The 21,862-nt window shown below is 29.8% G+C and overlaps 1 protein-coding gene across 15 annotated transcripts in view; it reads right to left on the bottom strand.

Annotated features, from left to right (window-relative positions):
- LOC106684466 (anoctamin-5) overlaps positions 1 to 21,862 on the bottom strand; it is a 42,517-nt gene that overhangs the window by 16,401 nt on the left and 4,254 nt on the right. For 2 of the 15 annotated variants that reach the window (XM_014426572.3, XM_067048097.1), the window contains exons 3-16: positions 21,312 to 21,417; positions 19,872 to 19,907; positions 15,233 to 15,403; positions 13,567 to 13,812; positions 11,660 to 11,817; positions 11,395 to 11,572; positions 9,431 to 9,663; positions 8,709 to 8,869; positions 7,440 to 7,678; positions 5,602 to 5,769; positions 5,293 to 5,496; positions 3,410 to 3,507; positions 1,743 to 1,912; positions 1,441 to 1,646 (exon numbers count right to left, since the gene is read on the bottom strand). In XM_014426572.3, the coding sequence (XP_014282058.1) occupies positions 1,441 to 1,646; positions 1,743 to 1,912; positions 3,410 to 3,507; positions 5,293 to 5,496; positions 5,602 to 5,769; positions 7,440 to 7,678; positions 8,709 to 8,869; positions 9,431 to 9,663; positions 11,395 to 11,572; positions 11,660 to 11,817; positions 13,567 to 13,812; positions 15,233 to 15,403; positions 19,872 to 19,907; positions 21,312 to 21,417 (2,374 nt within the window). Of the gene's footprint in view, positions 1 to 6; positions 1,220 to 1,440; positions 1,647 to 1,742; positions 1,913 to 3,409; positions 3,508 to 5,292; positions 5,497 to 5,601; positions 5,770 to 7,439; positions 7,679 to 8,708; positions 8,870 to 9,430; positions 9,664 to 11,394; positions 11,573 to 11,659; positions 11,818 to 13,566; positions 13,813 to 14,120; positions 14,243 to 14,264; positions 14,491 to 14,530; positions 14,771 to 14,802; positions 15,017 to 15,048; positions 15,212 to 15,232; positions 15,404 to 15,487; positions 15,623 to 15,692; positions 16,140 to 16,188; positions 16,613 to 19,871; positions 19,908 to 21,311; positions 21,418 to 21,862 lie in introns of those variants that run through there. The other 13 variants (XM_024361326.2, XM_014426573.3, XM_014426574.2 and 10 more) reach the window with 13 other exon arrangements.

Here is a 21,862-nt window from a genome sequence, read left to right as displayed (position 1 = left end):
TATCTTATCTTTGTATTTTTATTCCTATCATTGTATCTTATCATAGTATCATTTTGTATCTTTTTAGCCCTGATGAAGCCCTGCAAAGTGGGGCAAAACGTTGGAAAATAAATAGTTGTGAACTATTTTTGTTTCACTTTTGACCGCAACCCTGACCATCTTCTTACATATCAATTTTTACGGTCAACTATATATACATATATACAATATAACTATTTTTATTTCTTCTTTTTGTTCATTTGTACCTCATTATCCTACAACGTCAAAATATTTTTAGTTGTTTTTGTATCTTTTTAGCACTAATGAAGCTCTACAAAGTGGGGCGAAACATCGGCAAATATAACTATTTTTTGTTTTCTTTGATTGCACCTCCAACCATCTCATTCATCATATTTTGAAAAATACGGTCAATATATATATATATATAATATAAGAAATAATTTAATTAAAGAAATAAACCCAACTACTGAAATACTCCTATCTTCTTCTAGGCAATACCCTTTAATATATTAGTGGATTTTTAGTGATGTATATACAAATTAATGAAACTTGGTATAGTAGTTGAGTGCCTTCCCCTAAATGCTACAGGTCTTTGCAAATATATGCAAGTATATGAATGTCGCCATACAGAAAAAGATCTTGCATCTGCACATGTAAATATAAAGAAAGTGTATTAATTTGTTTTAAGAAGAGTCTCGAGTTTCATTCAGGTATAGAAGAGTTTCATACAGAAGTAAGGGTTGAAGACACCTGACTTCTATATCAAGTTTCTTTTTTTTTTATTTATATATACTAACATATCCACTAATATGTTTAAGGAGATATGCAATAACATCCCCATTGCCTAGAAGAAATAGAAGCAGAAGAAAGAAGTATTTTGGTAGTCTGATTTATTTCTTAAATTAAACTATTATTTATTAATTATACAAGTTTTATTCAGTATAAGAATAAGCAATTTCCAATTGTGAATAGCATTTGCCACACAGAAACGGTGGAAGTTAATGCACATTTTTGTTACACTACAGGATGAAGATGCACGTCAACTTCCAGTTCAACAAGTACAGGTAGACTGTCGACGGGTGTCAAAACACCATTCACAATCCAACTTTTCTCAACAAAGAATTGACCCACTTCAGCTGGTTTTATAAAGTCACTAAGTGAATCATGAGTCTTCTAGATGAATCAATTGAAATCTTTGAATCAAACCACTCGTCCACTCCTAATAATGTAAGAAAATTAAATGCTGAATGAAGTAATATTGGTTAAAGAAATAACTTTAATAATGATAGAATTTCTTTAGCGAATTAGCAAAATGTTAAAACTATCAATAATACTAGTAAGTGAAAATGTATTTTTACTTTCAAAGGCTTATTCCATCAGAGATTTTAACAGTGAACTTATTATAGTTTTCTAAGAAAAAATTTTTTTTAACTCTCTTACATTTGAGATGACAGCCAATCGACCAAGGACATTTAAAATTCTAAACCAAACTCCAATATTAGGTGCTCGTTTAGGTACAGGCCTGCGATAATACAGAAGGAATTTACGAGCATCCAACCTCATCTCGAATATATTGTTCACAAGAGCGAAAAAAGGTGCCAGTGGAAAAGCAGTAACAAAAATGGTGACAAAGCCATATTGCAAAACTGAAAAAGAAAAACATAATGATCTGAAAATCAATAAAATAGCCAAAAAATATATATAAAACTTATTAATAAAAATTAATACTTTTCACAACTTACCCATTTCCAAATATTCACCAAACAAACCACGAGGACCCCAATCGAGAAGTTTAAAATCTTCAGTCCATCTTTTGTGAGATGGATCATCAACAACAGCATCCACTTCAGAATTACTCGGTTTTTCTAGACCAGCTTTGATGCTTAAACTGTTAATCCACTTACAAATAAACCTATATGTATCATATATGATATATAGTGTACTATATTAAGTTATCAGAAAAATAAAATGAAAGAGTAATAATAGTAATATAAGTAATATTATTCACAAATATTGACTGTAAAGAACATAAATATCAGTGAGAACTTAGTAAAAGAAGAAATGCATGTGAATTCTACTAGATAAAGCAAGGCAGTTTCAGAATAAAACTCATCAGCTGTTCAACTTTAACACTTTGACTAAAGGCGCTCCTCCCCTCAAAAACCACTTTTTTTCTTTTAATTTAAATAAGCATTATATAATGTATAAAATTTAATATTTAGCTAAATTAAGTTTAAATGCCTGGTTTTTAACCATGATGACACATTGTCATCACCCGCATATGCAACTAAACATATGTATGCAATCAGCTGATACATGAATGTTCAACTGGTATTTTTAAACAGAATTACTGAATAAAGACTCTAGAAAGTTATTTTATATCACCACATAAACCATGGCTTGAAAATGTGTTGTCGACCACAGTCAAAGTGTTAAACAAGCATAAGACTTTGTGAACATGAAAGAAGTATATAAGACAAGGTGATGCTAGAATTAACCATCCTTCCCAAACTGATTCATTGAGGAAATATAGCAATATGAGATAATATATGCTACTTTATGTATTTTGGGATGCTGATTATGAATATGAACTTTGTGACCTCCAATTTTCACCGGAAACATAAAAAAATGTTATTTCTTATCAGTTTTTCTCCCATAACATAAAATCATACATTTTTTAGCAATATTAACTTATTAACAAATTAAACAAGAGAAAATTCTTTACATTTTATACTCTGTGATTTATTTTTAGTACAGAGGCATCATTTAGGAGCAACCACTTTTTGTTTAATGAGTTTGTGAGTGTAGTTATTCTCTTTTCATCACAAATAAAAAAATTTTAATTAATTTCTGAAAGCAATAGTTTCAAATGATCTTAAATAATTGAATAAGCCTGAGAAAACTGTTATTCTGTTATTATTGTGTACCCCGCACTTGGCGGGATTTGTTATTGACATATTTCAGAGAAACGAACACTATGAGACAAGTTTTGGTACTGACATGGGTCTACGTGGCTTGTTGTGTTTAGGAGCCTTCCACTATCCCTCAGTGTTGTCAACTTTTGAAAAATAAAACAAAAAAAAAGCAGAACAGCCCGACAGTAATTTCTGGACATGCCTAATATTACAACAATAGAAGGGCTTAGCTAACCCAGATATTCATCAACTCCAGGAAGCAGAGGTATATAAGACCAAATACATCTTAGAGAGGCAGTTCTGGACAAAGATGGGGGATAGTATAGCCTTAGAAAAACTAATTTGAAAACATATTTACAAGAAAGAAATAAAGAGGGGAAGCTGTACTTAGTGTAGTATATGAACATAAAACTTATATTATAATGTCATTAAAGCATTTAAAATAAATAAAAATACTACATAGATAGTTTAAAAATGGCTAAACATTTACTTACGGGATAAGCATTTCCAAAATGCCATTCAAAAACTGCTGACCAACCATGATAATAGCCAGTTGTATACACAGCTCCATCAGGCATCCTCCAGGGTTACACTATTGGACAAACATTGATTTACTATAATAAAAATTAAAATTTTTAAATTAAAAATTAATATTGTAAAATATTTAACAATAATAGCCAATCAGATATCAAAATTGTAATGGCATTTACATTTAATTAAGAATTAAGAAATTGTACTAATGAAAATTATAAGAAAAACAATTTGTAAAAGATGCTAGACACAGCTTTTTAACATCACTGTATAATAATAATTGAGTAATTAATAATAATTGTGTTATAATAACACATATTATATGCATTAAAATACTGCTTCTAGGAACTACTTTTAATTTGTTATAACACATATTATATGCATTAAAATACTGCTTCTAGGAAATACTTTTAATTTATTTTCATGCACGTACTTATACTACATATGTATATTATTACCACATATGTCTGCTAAAAAAATTTTGTATTAATAAGTTATTTAATAATCATCAAGGTCTTATCTAGGTAATTGTTTCACAACATCATTTTTTCTCCTCCAAAACTACAGAACTCACAAAGACAGAGCACCTTTTATTTTTTTTTTAAATACAGAAAAATTCCTGAAATATATTTTATATCTCCTAATTCTAATTTAAAATCCTCCAAGAGGTTCTAATTTGTTTCACTTAGTGTAATTTACAGGATCCTAAACCACTCTGTTTTGTGTGAATTGGTTTAGTCATGTTGAAGTTTTTACAATTTTTGGGTTAAAAAAAAAAAAATCAATGGCCCCAGAAAAATGAAAAGTTTGAAGAGAAAAAATTTATTTTTCAATTTTAATAAAAATCTGTATCCAAGGTTTCTTGTAGTGCAAAAATCACTACTGTCAAATGCTTCCAGTAAAATAAACTAAAGAAAAGCTTTATTTAAGAAATAGAGAGTCAAATTCATTTTGAAGCTTACTTAAATAAATTTGACTCGCTATTCCTTAATATTTGATGCCCTTAAAAATTAATTTTCATTGATATAAAACTTTACCTAGTCCAATTTGCTTGTTTAGTCGGTCGATATTTTTTCACTTGGAAACCCACACTATTGTACTAGGTAAAGTATTTTTGATATCTGAAAATATTTCTTTTTGAGCTTTTAAGGGCACTAAAAACAAATTTGACAAGTTTTTTCCGAGAAATAACTTTTTCCCCCTACCTTACAGGAAGCATCATTTGGTTTTTATAATGTTTTAAACATTTAAATTCATTTAATAAAATTAGTAATATTTCTTTCTTAACCTATACAGTAAACGAATCAATTAGTATTTAATAATCTGGAAATTTAAACAGAGCAAAGGGAGAAAATAATTATTTAAAATAGCATTACAATTATAGAAAATAACTTTTTTTCCCCAACTACTAGGAACCATTGAAACAAATGCCAGGTCACATGTAGAATATTTTTGGATATAGAATTATAATAAAAAATTAGGTTAACATCAGTGATGCCAACACTAAGCCTTCTCCTCATCAATCCAATAAAAAAATTACAGGGTCATTTTTAATAATTAAAAAAAAATAATCAAAATTTATTAAGAGGTTTTAAAAAGATTATACATGATAAAAAAATTATATTTTTTAATGGAGCGGTACTTATTCAACAATTTTATCAAATTTCATTGGTGTTTTGGAACATCTAAATTAATTTTTTTTAAATAAAATATTAATAAAAAAACATTAACCTAATTAAAATTAATCATCCAACCCTGAAATGAACAAAGCTTTTATGTCACAGGAATCAATGTTCTTAAATTAATGTTAATTAATAATTTGTTTTTGTTTTTCTGTATAACATACCTCTTCTTGCCTCAGTCCAAATATTCTATTATATTTTGCAGGATAACCAACAACCTTTCCTTTAAGAAATGCAATATACATTATTGATGTGTAGTAATTGACAAATTGAAATAAATAAATTTTAATAGTAAGAGATTCATCAAATTCTGTTTGCGTTCTATGCATTTCTAATTCAGTCAAATATACAGCAAGTTTGTCATAAATCTAAATAAAAAAAAAAAAAAAAAAAAAGATTACATCATTTGTACTACTCATTATATCAAATTATTTACTTATGTCTCAATAGTATAAAGTTAAAAAAATACCTACATAATTGAGAACAAGAATAAATGCAAGATTCAGTACGGCGGCAGTAGCAGGAATAATAATCAAGGCATAGTTGGCTGCCCAATCTCTATCAGCATAAATACTAATTGAGGCCAGAACTGACATGCGATAAAGAACAACACCAAATACCGCTGCAACTGCCAATAATACCTGAAAATAAAATCAAGCAGCCATTATGACAAATATTTAAAAAAATTTAATTAACTACAATGAAATGAAAAAGTAAGTTTACTTTTCATAGGGCTAACCTACCATAAGAATAATTTTATATAATTATATAAATAGAATAATTTCAATGAATTGCCTCTGATTTGAAATAATTCGAATCAATGATTATTTTGTAATTTGTAATTTGTAATTTTCCTCCACAATAGAATTATAATTAAACATAAATTTGTGCTTCTAGAAATTCAACCATATCAGTTAAATGAGCACCTCGACAAAAGTAAACAAAAATGCGTATGCATATTGCAGTTATTTGCATGTAGTGTGGATATAGCGGTTGCATATGAAATGAAATAGAAAAATAATTTTATTCTGGAACAAATGTCCCATATGTTAAGGATAAATACATGGTTACATGTAAGGAATAACTGTCTGGAAAACATCTAGTAAGTTTCAGTATTATTATTACTGGCACGACAGACCATAGAGGTCCAAGGCCTCGCACAATGCATGTAGGAAATATATCACGCGTTTCATGACGAGGTTTACATAGGGTCGGTTCGTCACTCACACGCCTATTTTTTGTGAGTGCCACCCATTGGCTTAGGGGCCTCACAAATGCCCGGGGGAAGTGTATTGCATATTTAAATGCTTGAAAAAATCCCGGGTAGGGCCGGGGACTCGATCTCATAACCATCGGTTTGGTAGACTGGCGCGTTACCATGCTGCTGCCGTGACCCCCTGAAAATAAGTTTCAGTATGCAGATTAAAATTACATTTATACATTAAGTTAAACCAAAATTTATAATGATAATCAATAAATGGCTGTAAACATTGTTCACATTGATGCAGAGTTTTGGTTATGAATTAAGTGAAGGAATAGGTGTTGTGTAAAGGAGAGAATGGAAGAGGATTGGCGAATGGAGATGGGAAAAGAATTCTAGGAGGTTGCAGGAATGACAAAGGGTTTGTTGAAGGAGGCAGTTCTACGGAAGAGCATATATAAATCAATCGGTTGAGATCTGGTGTTTAATGAATATATGGATGAACGAAGAGTGAGAAGATCAAGGATATAGGTAGGTTTTTTTTATTTTAAAGACTTGGAATAAGAAAACATCAAGAAGGTATTACGTTCAGGAGGTTGGATGGAGCCACTTCAATTTGGTATACCAACAGGAGACATGAGAGCGCCTTAGAAACCCAAAGATAAATCTTACGAAGCAATTCATGAGTCTCCTCAGTCTCAACACTAGACCAGCAGAAAGCCCTCTATAGACCACATAACTGTAGTCAAAGTTAGAGAAAATGAGAGAGGATACTAGGAGCTGACGGGTACTTTGAGGAATGGAATCACGGAATCTTAGGAATAGTTTAAGTACGGTTATTTAATCATATGGTGCATATATTTGAGCAAAATTTTAAATAAACAGAATTATGACACTTTTGTAAGTTAACTTCTAAGTGATTACTAAGAAATAAGAAACAAGAGACCATATGATACGTAATGGAGAGAGCCAGAGGACCCTAAACCCTGTTCACTCTACACTCATTTCATCATTTTTATAATATTTTTGTTAATATCAGAGGAAAAATGTGTAGGTGCATATAACACAAATGAACATACTTAAAATTATTACATAAGGCAATATCCTTACCAAAACTATAACAATTGAAAAACTGAATAAAGTTGCAGGAACTTTTACAGTCCAGAATGGCACATAAGGTTCTTTAACCCCTGTGATTACATTTGTTTTTGATTTTTTAGGATTATTTTCATCAAAGCGAGCCATATACTGAGGTCTTGGCGGTTCACTTAGAATATTAAAGTCTGTCAGACCCCATCTGTGTGCTATTGAAGCAGAATACCTCTTCCACAATTCCAAAAATAATGTAGCTGTAAAATAAAACCAAAAAAACATATCAAAATAAAACAATATGAAATAACGCCAACTTAATTCCAAAACCTCCTATCCATAGAGTACAACATATGTAGTTAAGAGGTTTTTGAATTAGCTTTGCAATATATAATATTAAACTTTTTAAAAATACTATATTTGTCAAATATTTTATAATATTGAAATGAACTGCATTAATTTTAACAGTACAGACGTAAACTACTAAAAATTAGCATGCAGAAATAAAATCATATAAAAGGTGGTCTGGGTGGCAATCTAAAAAAGGTATTCAAATAACCAGAAAAACTGTTTATCTGAATGTTTTGACTAACTTTGTAGGGCTAAAAAAATATGATACAAAACAAATTTGTAAACTAGAACATGAGTATAAGATGAAAATACATATATATTATATAATTGAAAATATATAAATAAATGAATAGCACAAATTAAAAGAAAATTAAAATTAAAATGAACAGAGTAAAATATTATTTTAGAACCGAATATTTTATTCTCTTCCCTTCCAATTTACATTTTGTTTTAATTTACACTTTTCATTTTAAAATAATTTTGGTAGATAATTATTTAGTCTGTTGCTAAATCCATGAGTCAACCCAATGGGTTCTGGAGCACACCCAGCCTCTATGAAGTAGGCACCCATAATTGGGGGAAAATAAGCATCATGAACAAATCACCTCCTTGCACAACCGTTATTCCAGAAATAATACTTCTTCACCAAAAACTGAAACCCTAATTCTCATCATGGATTGAAATCTTCCAGGAATTTTTGTTTAAGTTCTACCACATTTACAATATATTTATAAGTCCAGCTCTAATTCAGAATATTTTTTATATCTTTTTCATCTAAACCTGCTGATGACCTGCAAGGTGGGTAAAAACGTAGGTTCCTTGCTATTTAAGTACCTTTTTTGACATCCACCCGGACCATTTATCTAAGTTCAATATAATACGGTCAACCAATAACCTTCTAATACAAAATCATATAAATAAATAGAACAGGAAACTAACCCCAAAATGACATGAAGACTGCAAAAACAATTGTTACAGGGTTGTCAAAAAGATACGTGACCTTAGCAAATGTACATGTGTCGGATAGTTTCCAGTAATCACATGTCTTATCACACAAAGGACACATAATGATGTTTAGAGATTCATCACAAATATCAGTGCTGTAATAGGAAAAGAAATACATAAAGAAAATTAAATTTTAATTCATAATTTTAAAATTAATGTAATCCATCAAATTAGTCAAATGAAGTGTACAGTTAACACGGTGATGAGTCTTCAATTACTCAGTATACAGTGGAAATGTAAAAAAATAAGGAACTCTCAAAGTTAACTTCTCTATTATGTAAGGTATTGATAAATCAGGTTAAAATTTTCTTTTCTTATATTTTTTACTTATGTCAAATAATTATTTCTATTCCTACAATTTCAGATAAATAATGTACTAAGATCAAATTTAACAGGAAAAATCTTTGCCTCTAAATGAAATTTCGTATCAAGTTATCTTATTATTTAAAAAATACTTAGTTTTGTAATCGTGTTAGTGTTTTACACCTTTCGTTAACAGTACATACAGCCCATTGATATTTTAAAATAAATGTTGTCAATATCAAAATAAATTATGGTGAAATAAAAATATCATAGTAACTAAAAAATATTCTAGCATTGTCAACAACATAATTCATGATGTTATTGAAATATCAGGTGCTAATTTTCATATTTACCTTAACTGATCTGCACCCAATGTTAAAATGCCGTATACAAAGCATAGTAAGCCTACAATGGATGCAGGAATGAGCATATGGGTATAAAATCCAAGCCAGGCAAAATAAAGGGCAAACTTAACACCAAAATATTCCCTAATGTGGTCAATCGGTTGGAACATAGCCCATTTGTTAACATGAGCCCACTCATAAAACAGTTTACCTCTAAGGCAAGTACTATCGTCTGGTTCACCCTGAAAATAAAAATGAATTATTAAGCATATTTACTCAAATATACAGATGTAATAAATTGTATTAGAAACCATTAAATACATTAATATCATAGGGAGTTTGCCCGAATATAGGTCTTCAGTCTTCGGGCTGTGGTAGGGTTTCCCAAGTTGTAGGTCACTGCTCCTTTCACTGTAGGTAACTGGGAGTGGAACTTCATGAACCATTTTTTGATGTAATCCTCTGTTAGGGGTATTCATGATCTTTAGTTTAACATCTTAAAGCGTGTTAAATGGAAAAATTGATGTTAAATGGAGAAATATTTCCTTCTATTACCATGCTAAAATGATATAACATATAATAAGGCTGAGAGTCTGTTATTAGGCCTGTTAAATGGAGAATGATGCCACGAAACAGACTAGCTAAGCTTGTCGCCGTTTTATTTGTTGTAGTGTTACTTATTCATAGTTTGTGTTTTGTTTTGTTTTGTGTTTTGGACTTTTTAAAAAAGACAATAGCTAAACTTTTACACTTCTACTTTTCATTTATTTTAGGCATGTTGTAATAAATTACTGTAATCAAAACTTAGAAGTAAATAATAACATGAAGTTTTATTGGAAAGGTTACTAAATAAGTTGCTCAGAAAATCCGCTAGGAGCACTTATGCAGTTACCATTTAACATGACTTTAAATAGGGCTGCTCACAATGTTATACTTATAAAATTTAACATGGTAAAACATTTTACATTTAACACAATATCATGAATACCCCTATTGTCTCTATTTGTCATTCCCAATGCAATTGGCTGTTTCTTACAAACCAAGAAGCATCCATTGCAATTCTTACAACTTTATTTTGAAAAGATTTTAATTTTTTCCTTTTAGTAAAGGATGCCGCTCCCCAGACTTCACAGCCATAAATCAGCAGTGGCCTGAGAATAGTTTTAAAAATAAGAATTGCTGTTTCTGATTTTAATTTGGATTTTCCATTTAGGATAGGATATAGCATTACTAGCCTGGTATAGGTTTGATGTTGATATGATGGTTCCAAGTAAGACGGCGATCGAGGTGAATTTGCAGATCCTTTCACTGGAAGGATTCAATTTTACATTCTTACCTTTGAGAATCAGTTCTGGTAGGCGTCTGGAGAGTAAAAACTTATTAAGTACATTTTTCGATATTCAGAATAATCATCCATTTATTCAAGTATTGTTCTAGTTCATTAAGGTGACTTTGAAAAGTATTTCTATCTATCATTATGTCACTATGTTGAGAAAACACTGCTGTATCATCAGCTAACTATGGAGGTATGTATGGACTGAAAGATGTCGGGAACACAGAGGTTGAATAGAATGGGAGAAAGGACTGAACCTTGTGGAGCACAGGTATGCATTAGTCTGAGGGTAGAATTCGCGTCATTTATTCTAGAAGAAAATGTTCTGCTATTGAGGAACCTTTTATACATTGAAAATATTTACTCGGCTCAGGGCTTCTAAGTCATTTTATAGATTATTTTTGTTTTATTCCTCGCATGGAAAATTTGATAGTGTTTTTATAAACAATAAGAAGTTATAAGATGCTCGTTTTTTACACACATTTTGGAGAGAGAAATTAAATTTAAAAAATATTAAGAATGGGACCAGAGATGATTCATATGTTCAAGTTAACTGGTATGTTCAAACTGAGTTATATTCTAGATCAATCTATAATCAAGGAAATATGGTGCATAATGAACAATTAAAATAGACACTTACATCGTGTAGAGGATAAGCAGCTTTATATACACCATCATTTATGAGTTTTTCAATTCCAAAATTTGCTTTATTATTAGCCTCCTTCTGTGGAGCATCAAAGCTAGTTCTTGACAAAATAAAATCCAAAACTAGAGTTCTTACTTGGGAAGAGAAAAAATTAACATCATCTTCATCAAATCTGTTGGGAAGAGAATAAAAATATATAATCGTTTATCTTACATTTTAGTATATGAAATGATCTAACCTATAATAAATTTAAACTTACAAATAGGTTTTGTGCCTGTTGTACTCTGCAGAAAGTCGAAATTTCTCTTTAGGGAACACTGAAGGATCGAGACGAACACAAGAAATCAATTTAGAAAAAAATGATTTCACTTCTGTAATTAAATCAAAGTTCGATCCAAAAAGTCGGTCTTGTGGAGTCTGTAAATAAATTATGCTCATATAAGAAATATTCTAAAAACATGTTATTTACTTTAACCACTTTATATAAAGAGTCAATCCATTTTAATTTACAAAAGAAGAATTTGAACATAATCTGAAACACTTCAAACTTCATGATACACAACTTAATGTAACTTCTAAAATACACAAGTTCAGCAAGAAGCATCTAAGAGCCAGTGCTTATTGTACATTTAATAAATAATAAAAACAGTCAATCATATCATATATAATTGGAGAAGTTTATCGGGGGGTGCGGTCAGCAAAGAACAACATAAATAAACAAAACCATATTTATTTATTTTATGCATTTTAAAAATTGCAATTTTTTATCATTTATATATAAGTAGATGGTCAGGGTTGCGGTAAACAAGAAGAACAAATAATTTAAAACTATTTTCAGATTTAACTATTAAACTATTTGTTCTTCTTTTTTTTGACCGCAACCCTGACCATCTACTTATATTTAAATCTTTACGGTCAACTATATATGCATATATATTTCATCATTTATGATTCAATTCAATATTTTGTATAATTCCAAATTTGTTTGTATACTATTCCTTTTCAATTTTATGTTTCTCCAAATGTTGTTGTTATCTCTTTTGTTCTATAGCCCTGATGAAGACCTGAAACTCAGGTCGAAACGTCGGCATAAAATAAATAAATATGGTTTTGTTTATTTGTTGTTTTTTGCTGATCCCCCCCCCCCCCCCCGACAAACTTCTCCAATCATTAATCTACAGTCAACTATCTTCACCTCATATCATATATACTTTGATTTTATTATCAAATGTTTTAAGTTACTTAAGATGCCTTTCATTTAGGGAAAATACAATGACATAACAAATTACAGTTATAGGAAATTTTGTACTTTAAAGATTTTTTTTTTAATTTTGGGAATTATTAGCCTTCTTACTTTCATTTCTTTATATATTAATTTATAAAATTAATAAATGAAGAAATTAAAGTAAGAAGCCAAATAATTCCCCAAATAAAAAAAGTATTTAACATATATAGATATTTGTAATTATACCCTCATATTGTTAACATCAAAACCATAACTGTTGCAACTACTAAAAAAAGTTTGATAATATTGATATATTTAAATATATTAATCAATTGAAATATTAATATATGTCATTAATAATACATAAATGCATGCAAATATTACATGGTTAATGTAAAACAAAAACATTAAAAGTAAATCAATTAGGCCATTGAATGGAAATGTAGTGTAAGTTAAAAATGTAGTTTTGAGGTATTCATCATTTTAAGGAATGTTCAAGAAAGTTTATGGTAAGCAATAACTGCTTAATTTTTCTACCACAACTGATAAGTTTTAAGCAAAACCAACTATTTTAAAGCATTCAAAGTTAATAAACTCACTAATTAATTTATTATTTATTTTTAAAATATAGGGCATTGAGAGCAGTATGAATTATTACATTTTCCCTTTAATGGCTGAATTATTATAAAAGATAATGTCTCAATTATGGTTAGTAGGTGATTTCATAAATTTTTTTCAGTTAATGTTAATTGTATAATTAACTGATAATTATTTATCCATCCCCATAACTATGGATAGTTCATAATTTTTTTTTTTAAAAGCCTTTTTGCACATTTGTTATAATTATAATAATGGGTGATTTTTTATAATTTATATTGCAGGGTTTTTAAGATTGATAAAGACACTGTATATAAGTTCTAATAAATAATACGATTACATACCTCTTTCATAGGCATTCGGAGCCTAAGGATTTCAGAATACCTTCGTAAAACATCTTTTGGCACATGAAGTTTAACAACATGCAATTTATCTGTTTGTTCTCTTTCAATTTCTATACCTTCTTCCTGAAGATTGGCTTCAAATAAAGCTCTCTTTTCTTCCGCGACTTCATTGCTTTGTTTGCCATCTAACCAGGCCAGGACAAAATCAACGGATCGGCGATCGTCATTAAACATAATACTTTTGGCCTGAAAATAATGATTGTCAGTAATAAAAACAAACTATGTTATTCTGAATAATACATTTTGTATCCAGTAAGGAATTAAGTTAATTTCACTGTTTATATAAGCAGAACTTTTAGTGCTTAAAAAATTTACATAAGTAAGTAAGTTCAATTTAATAGGCTATAGAACAGATATAACAATTAAAGAAACTTTTAAAAATTAATTATAAATAAATAGTTTAAAAATAATAAAAAATATTGTTTGTTTTTTATAGTAAATTCTAAACTAAATCACTATTACACACAAATATAGATAATATCATAAATAATTACAGTATTTTCACAGAAAATAATTGGAAAAAAACATTCACGCGAAGACAATATGCAATTAGGAACAAAATACATGATAGAAAGTGAATTTCCTACTACAGTCCTTCAATTCCTTACAAAGTTATGTCAAAGGATTGCTTAGCTTACCAAAATCAATTGGATACAGTAAAATAGTTTGAGCAATGCAACAAGGTCTGGATTTCTGGTTCAACTAACCATGGCAATGGAGTGAGATAAAAATAAACATGAAATGTTTATAATACAAACTGATATACACCACTAAACAGATAAGCAATGAGTAAAAGATTTTCAGTAATGTTTATATTTTGGTCTTTTAAGTATTAGTAAGTGCATATGTTGGATTATTAGACAACAAAATTAATCATAACATTAAGAGGATTTAAATTACAAACCACTCTAAGTACTTCAACACAGAGTAAACACTACAGAATAGATTAAATATGTCAATGTGTAGAGGATTTAGACTGTGTACAGACAGGAAAATAATCAAACTGATAACATAACTCCATCAGGCTGATTAATGCATGTGACTGTAATGATAGATAAATGTTTTAATTAAAATAATGCAAGTGCTTAATAGGTTGAAGAGGACACAAAAATAATCTTACCTAATTAACTGAAAAAGAATATATTTCAAAACTATATTTTCACATTAAATACTTACCACTTTAATGAATTTATTGGCCATATATGGGATTAAGGGTGGCTTCAAATGGGTAAAAAAGAAAACACAATGATAAAAATATTAATCAAAGCTTATAAGTCTCACTTAATATAATAATAAAATGAACATGGAGCGAAGAATTCGAAATTAATTCATTAAATAAAATTCACTAAATGGGATTCAAAACACTTTCTAACAATATTATTATTATTACTTTTTTTAATACCAAAGAAGGAGTGAGTTTACCTCAGATACCTAACCAGGAACATGACTCACTAATGACAGCTCACCATTCACTATACAACATTCATCACATAATCACTCACTATTTCTTATTAAACAATTTAATATCATTTAATTAAAGTAAATCACAGCACAACAGATCACTGAAAAAATGTATAATAATATTCTTCAATCTATAGTGGCATACCACCTGTGGAGTTGGATTTTTTGAATTTTTAATAAAGAGTGTTGTTTGTTCTGCCACTGCATCGGGCAAATCAGGTGCACTATGATAAATAGTAAATCTTGAGAGCCTAATTGAATCATGATCTGAAGGAAGGGATTCCGTGTATATTTCTTCTTGAGAACTTTCCATGTGCTGAAATTGATAAATTGAAAATGTATCGAATTAATAAACAGACAATAGTCAATGAAACAGTAATAATATTTGACTGAAAATTACTGGAGGAAAGGGAGTGACTGAACAGTTCACTAGAATGAATTAATGTCTAAAATTACTGGTGACACAGTCAAGGTCTTCTTATGACCTTTATGGATAAACAAATTAAATTCAAATATAAAGATAATGTTATATAATCTATTCTTCCAAAAATAGGATTAGAAAAAAAGATAATTGTGTGCAAATATATTAATCAAAAACTTCTCACCAGTACTTTAGCCGGCGATAAGAACTATCAAAAGCATCTCACTAACTACAAAAATTTTTATTTCGTCCACTAACTGTTAAATGTAAAACACATTAAGTCATCTCGTAGTTAGAGGTGTATACTTTTTGACATCGAAATTCAAATTTTTTTGGAATAACCTCCCACCAAGTATAACCTGAAATGGTTCTTGGAAGCTTATGAGATGCAATAGATACAATTAAGATGTGAATTTATTTATTACTGCAAACATTATCGAACTAGCGGAACATCTAGTGGGAATGCTAACAAAGGTCTGCGTTAACTTAGCATTGTCATTAATGTTTTGCAAACTTCTAACGTGTCAATAATTAACACATTTCCAACTGTTTTCCACTGCCACGTAACCCATCTCTTAGAAATGGGTGAAAGTATTTAATTCTGGTACCAATAGTCGTCATCCTTTCCTTTAAAATTTGTTTGAAAAATAAAATGATCTCGTTATTTAGAATCAATTTACCATTTAGTGTAGTGAGTCTGAATACAACAATAAAGGCCACATTCTGAGCGAAGATTTCTTTCATTTGTACGCGGACATTAAATCTGTGGAGAAAAAAATGTAGAATTCCAAACGTTAGAAAGATCATAGGAATCGTTGTATGTCAAGGTGAATCTGATATTGACACGGTCCAATGATTACGAGATTCGATGACCTTAACAAATCCTATATTAAAAATTTAACTTAAGAATGATTTAGAATTTTGAATGAGATGAAACAGCTATAAAGAAATATGCACAAGATACTTCATTAAAATTATTCTTATACTTCGAAAGCAAAAACGCTTCCCAGGCACATTTTGCTAACTGTCCTCTGTAAGCAATATACTTGTAATTTTCACCTCAGCATTTTTTCCCCTTGTTATGCATATCATTGATACAAATAAGGAAGAGAAATATTTGGTCATAAGTAAATATGATTTCAGATGTTTTAAACTAAATTTATAAAAATAAATAAACACAAAAGAAAAACGAGTCAACTGATTATCAATTATTTAGATTAGATAAGTGTAGATTAATTAATAGAGTTAAAAGGAAAAAATATACATTTTATTAGATTAGATGTTTTACAATTGATGTTTATAGTTATGAAATCATCAGCACCTTTGAAATAAAATCCTATCTATCACATAAACATGTCACTTAGGTCTTCATAAAATTTTTCTTAATTCATCATAAATACTTTCTTTATTACATAAAGAAATATAAATATATTTTAGCAGGGGCTCCTATGACGGGGATATATATTGAACCTAGCAAGTAGATGCAGCTCTGACAAAGTCGTTTAGTTACCGAAACAGTTAAACAGAGTTAAAAATAATGACATTATTACGTTAAAAAATTATGTTTACTATTATCATCTTCTTTGAAAAGAAACAGGGACAAAGGGTGTGACTAAGAAGGAGGGAAGTAATTTAGTAATTTTTAAATAGATGTGTAAAAATAATTAATATGATAAAAATGAATACGTACATTCAAAACTATTTTGTAAAAATAAAAAAAATTAAAAAACATTAATTACATTTAAAAACACCAGATTTATTCAATTAATTAGAATTTTTTTTCAATGTCTTGGATGGAATGTTTTTTTCGGGCTACTCTTCTACGACAATCTCTTCTTTTTTTTTCTAAACACTGTGGACTGTTGGAACACTCATTGTGCGTCCAGTAGTTTTGGGAAATCTTGTAAAAAGCTTAGGTATACTCATTACAGTTTTTTCCCTAATTTGATCAGTAACAACACTTTCATCTTTCATCATCATCATCAACCGGCGCGACAACCCACTACTGGGTTCTGGCCTCCTCAAGCCAGTTTAATCTGTCAAGTGCAGCTCCTCTTCAATTCCTCACACTTTCATCTTTAGCATTCGACAATTTTACAGTAACTTTTTTCACCAACATGAAGCCGATGTTCCCTTTAACTTTTTATTTATATCTCATTTTATAAAAACTTTTCGCGGCACTCTTGTCGAACTACAAAAATAATTATATACATCAATAATTGGCCGTATTCTTTCAAATTATGAAGAAGATTGTCAGGGGTGTGTTAAAAAAAAAATAGTTACCAACTATTTGTTTGCCGACGTTATGCCCCACTTTGTAGAGCTTCATCAGGGCTGTTCCAATTAAGAGCTTCCGAAACAACCAAAACAATTTAATACAAAAAAATAATTGAGACGTAATTATCGTTATAGCGGTTGAATATGTAGGTAAAGAAGAAAGAACAGTACTGCGAACTACTAAATGCTGGAATACACTCAATACTTCGATGGGTTACTTCACAATGGTGCTAAGTACATTTCAACTAATTTTATGAAAAATAGAATTAAATATTCTCTCTTTTAGGAAAATTACAACTTTGGGTATAAAATATAAATCTGTTAAGTCAACAAACTTAATGAAAAGTTGTAATTTTTCTAAAAGAGAGAACTTTTAATTGTATTTTTCATGAAGTTGAAATTGTACTTGAAGTAAGCCATCGATTTGTTATTTTAATTTTAATTTTTTTCTCGTAAAAAATGCCCCGCTTGAGGCACTCTAGGGTGCCATGGCATCCAGTTTGGCCTTTTTAATCAAAATCGTTTGTGGAAATTACGGAAATAAAATCAGACATTAAATCGTTTCAATTTTCCACAAGAATTTTTTTTTTTTAACTTTTTATATTATATTTTAATACCTCAAAATTGACTCTGATTTGATATATATATTAAATACTGATTAAGGGATGGAAAAAAATGAAAAGGACACTTTGCCTCATGGCCTTTGCCAATAATTCTCAGGACAGTGTATTTGTATAACACTGTAACAGAACAGTTTATTTGAGAATGATCCAGATATTAACAAAAATATTCCAGAAATCCTTATTGGCTAGTATGACAAAAATGACTTTTATTATTAAATAATATCTTTGTTACTAATCTAAGTATGACAAAGCAGATAACGGTATCAATATTAATATTGCCAAACAAAAACATTCAGGATTAATAATTATGAGAGATAGTTGACCGTGGATGACGTACGAGAAGATGGTTGGGGGTGCGGTCTAAGAGAAACATAAATAAGTTGGTGTGACCTATATTATTGTGCCAACGTTTCGGCTAGTTTCTAGCCTTCTTCAGGGCTAAGAACAGAACAAGATCATTCAGAAAAAAACATTCAGGGTTGCCACCCGCCTCGTATTTCCCGCGACTGCCGGTTTGCGGATTCGCTGTCCTGTGTTCCACCGAACCACATTACGGGACGCGATTTGGCCTGTATTTCGATGATTCTTTTAGTTTCAACCAAAAAAGATTTTTTTACAATTACAGTTACATCAGTGGATGGATTTCAGAGATTTATTGATTGGAGAGAAAATCAATGGGCCGTTAAGAGGGAATATTGCGTTCCATACCTCACCAAAGCGAAGATTCGATGCCAAATACAGTTTTTATGGTCATGGAATTTTTATTTTTTTTTTTTTTGTCCTTGATTTTCCTCCAATCCTTAATTTTTTTTAGTCGATGACTCATCATGATAGCTCATCTAGTCAACGGTAACATCTATTCCTTCGTCTTCAAAGTACATATGTGTCCTGAGATATGATTTTCCTAAATATATTCACTAACTACTGATTTTTCAGTGCTATTTTTACGAAATGTTGTTTTTAAAAAAACTATATCTCGGGAATCATTGAACGTAAATAGTTCTATTAGAGGTCATATTTTAGCTATTTTAGTTTTTTAGATATGGAGCTCTGTAGGAAAAATTAATTTTTCTTAACGTAGTCGCCATTTTTTATTTCCCCTTAAATATACTTGGCAGCCTCATCAATTTTGACTAGTAATTATGCAGAATTTTCATTAAAGTAATAACAATTGGGGTGAAATAGCTTACTTTTTTCTATTGTTGGGCTCTTTTACTAAAAGTACCGGATGAAATTGATAGTGGCTCAATTTGGTATCAACGCGCGCACTTCCTGAGAATTTCATATCAATATTGGATTAATGGTAGTAGATGTAATGGTTAGACTCAAATTTGACAACAGTCTGACATACACGAAACCAAGTTTTTCCTTGAAGCTTAAAACATATAATATAAGCGAAAATTGACGATTCCAAGAACAATATTTTTCTTATTTCCTGCATTATGAATCCAAATATTTCTTACCTTGGGCAGTGAGGTGGTAAAAACACATTTAGGCACCTGAAACATAAAATTGGTTTGTTGTAAGTAAAAAATTACAAACAATTGAAAACTTATATTAGATACACTATCAATATTCTCGACCGTCAAGTAATGGAGTTGATACTTTTAAGTGAGACAGTCATTGGGAATCTTCAATATTTAATGTTACTAGCACCGCTCAAACAACATAGAATGCCATATTGACTAATAATTCGTAAGCATCTAAATACAATTTATTTTCGAACCCAGAAGTTTCGAAACTACATAAAGCACTATGAAGTGGTATGAACCAGTGGCACGGACGGTTGTGAGTAAAAAAGATAGAAGAAAGAAAACTTACTTTTATGAAAATTTGTTGATGACAAAAATTTGTAAGTCAATTTGTCAACTAAACGAATCGCTTTTGATGCTAACAGTGTCACTGCTAACTTTAGGGAGTAGTAAATACCACTGGCTGGTTACAATAGAGAATTATTAAAATAGGTAGTTACGGGAATGGTCGTGAGACCAAACCGAGGACAAAGAGAAAAACTAGCAGCATTCAACCTTAGTAGACCTATCTAAGAAAAAATATATAAAACTTTTGTCCTGCGAAGTTTCGTCATATCTTCTATAGGCTGTAAATTAGATGAAGTTAAAATTGGTTAGTCTAAGATAAATTTTCCGTCTTTTTTCTTCTTTAATAATTCCAAAACAATGCTTTGGTCAGTTGCAGCCAACACTATTCCATATAAAGAATTGAAGAAAATTAAATTATGCTTCAAATAGACACCCATAATTGCAAGTACGCTTCACAATAATGATCGAAATGACTTTCGACACAACTAAGTTAATCAGCTCTACCAAAATATGACTTCCGAACGCCTATATCTTCGAAACGTTTGTTCAAAATTGAAAATATCAATAGAATAAAAGTTTTTTATCATAAAATTTTGCGTTATTCGAGTTTAGTGAGTATTTTGATTTTGGTTAAGCATACTTTTGAAAATTAGGAACGTTCAATTTCTCGTGACAAAACCTATCAGTTTTACATCTCACGTAATGAATTCTTAAATTGATTAATTAAAATTTTATTAATAAGTTTTTTATTCAGTAAATTCAATTCATATTGAATAACTCGATATGTAGATTTGTAACTGACAGGCAGGCTCTATCAGGTTATCATGAAAAATCGTACTTATCGAATTTTCGTATGTTTATTTGACATATGCACATAAGGCTCTCTCTAAATAAAAATACAAATATAATCTCAATAATGTAGATCTTAGAAGGAGAGAACAAGGGATATTTATCAAGAAAAGATAAGATATAGGAGTGGAAGAAAGAGGAAAGTTTATCTGCAATAACTCGGTCACGCTTCTAATCATTTTTGGCTTTTGAAATCTTTTCATTTTAATACTTTACATTAAAAACAGTGCTTACCTTCATATCGAAGAACTTATCGTAGTCATGATTTTGAAACTTTTCAAGTAAAGGTTCTTCGTCTGATTGACTGTTATTCAGTCGATTATTCCATTCCTTATTGTACCTGAAAATTATATTATTTCTAATGAAATTGATTTAAACTTTAATCGTATTATATGCTAAAAGAAAGAAAAAAGAAATGAAAGATGTATTTATTATGACCAATTTTATCATTGTTCTTTCTTTTTTTTTTAGGAAATTGAAATAAAACAACATATAAATTTTTACGAATAATGTGTTTCTTATGTGTAATATATTATAGATGATAAAAAAAAAACACAAGGTGCGTAGAAGTAAAAATAATTAATAAAAAAAATTGGAAAAGTCTGTTTACGTATCATCTTGAACAGCCCTGATGAAGCCCTACAAAGTACCTTCCGAAACGTTGGAAATAAATAGTTGAAAACTATTTTATTGCTTTTGACCGCAACCCTATATTCTTCATATTTTAAACTATACAAAAAGTTTGAAAATGGCCAAAGGTAAAAAGGCCGAAACGTTACTAGAAT

This window comes from Halyomorpha halys, unplaced genomic scaffold, assembly GCF_000696795.3.
Source record: "Halyomorpha halys isolate HHAL.00 unplaced genomic scaffold, Hhal_1.1 Scaffold585.1, whole genome shotgun sequence".
NCBI lineage: Eukaryota > Metazoa > Arthropoda > Insecta > Hemiptera > Pentatomidae > Halyomorpha > Halyomorpha halys.
Note: the sequence above shows the minus strand (reverse complement) of the source record. Positions and strands in the feature narration are given on the sequence as shown.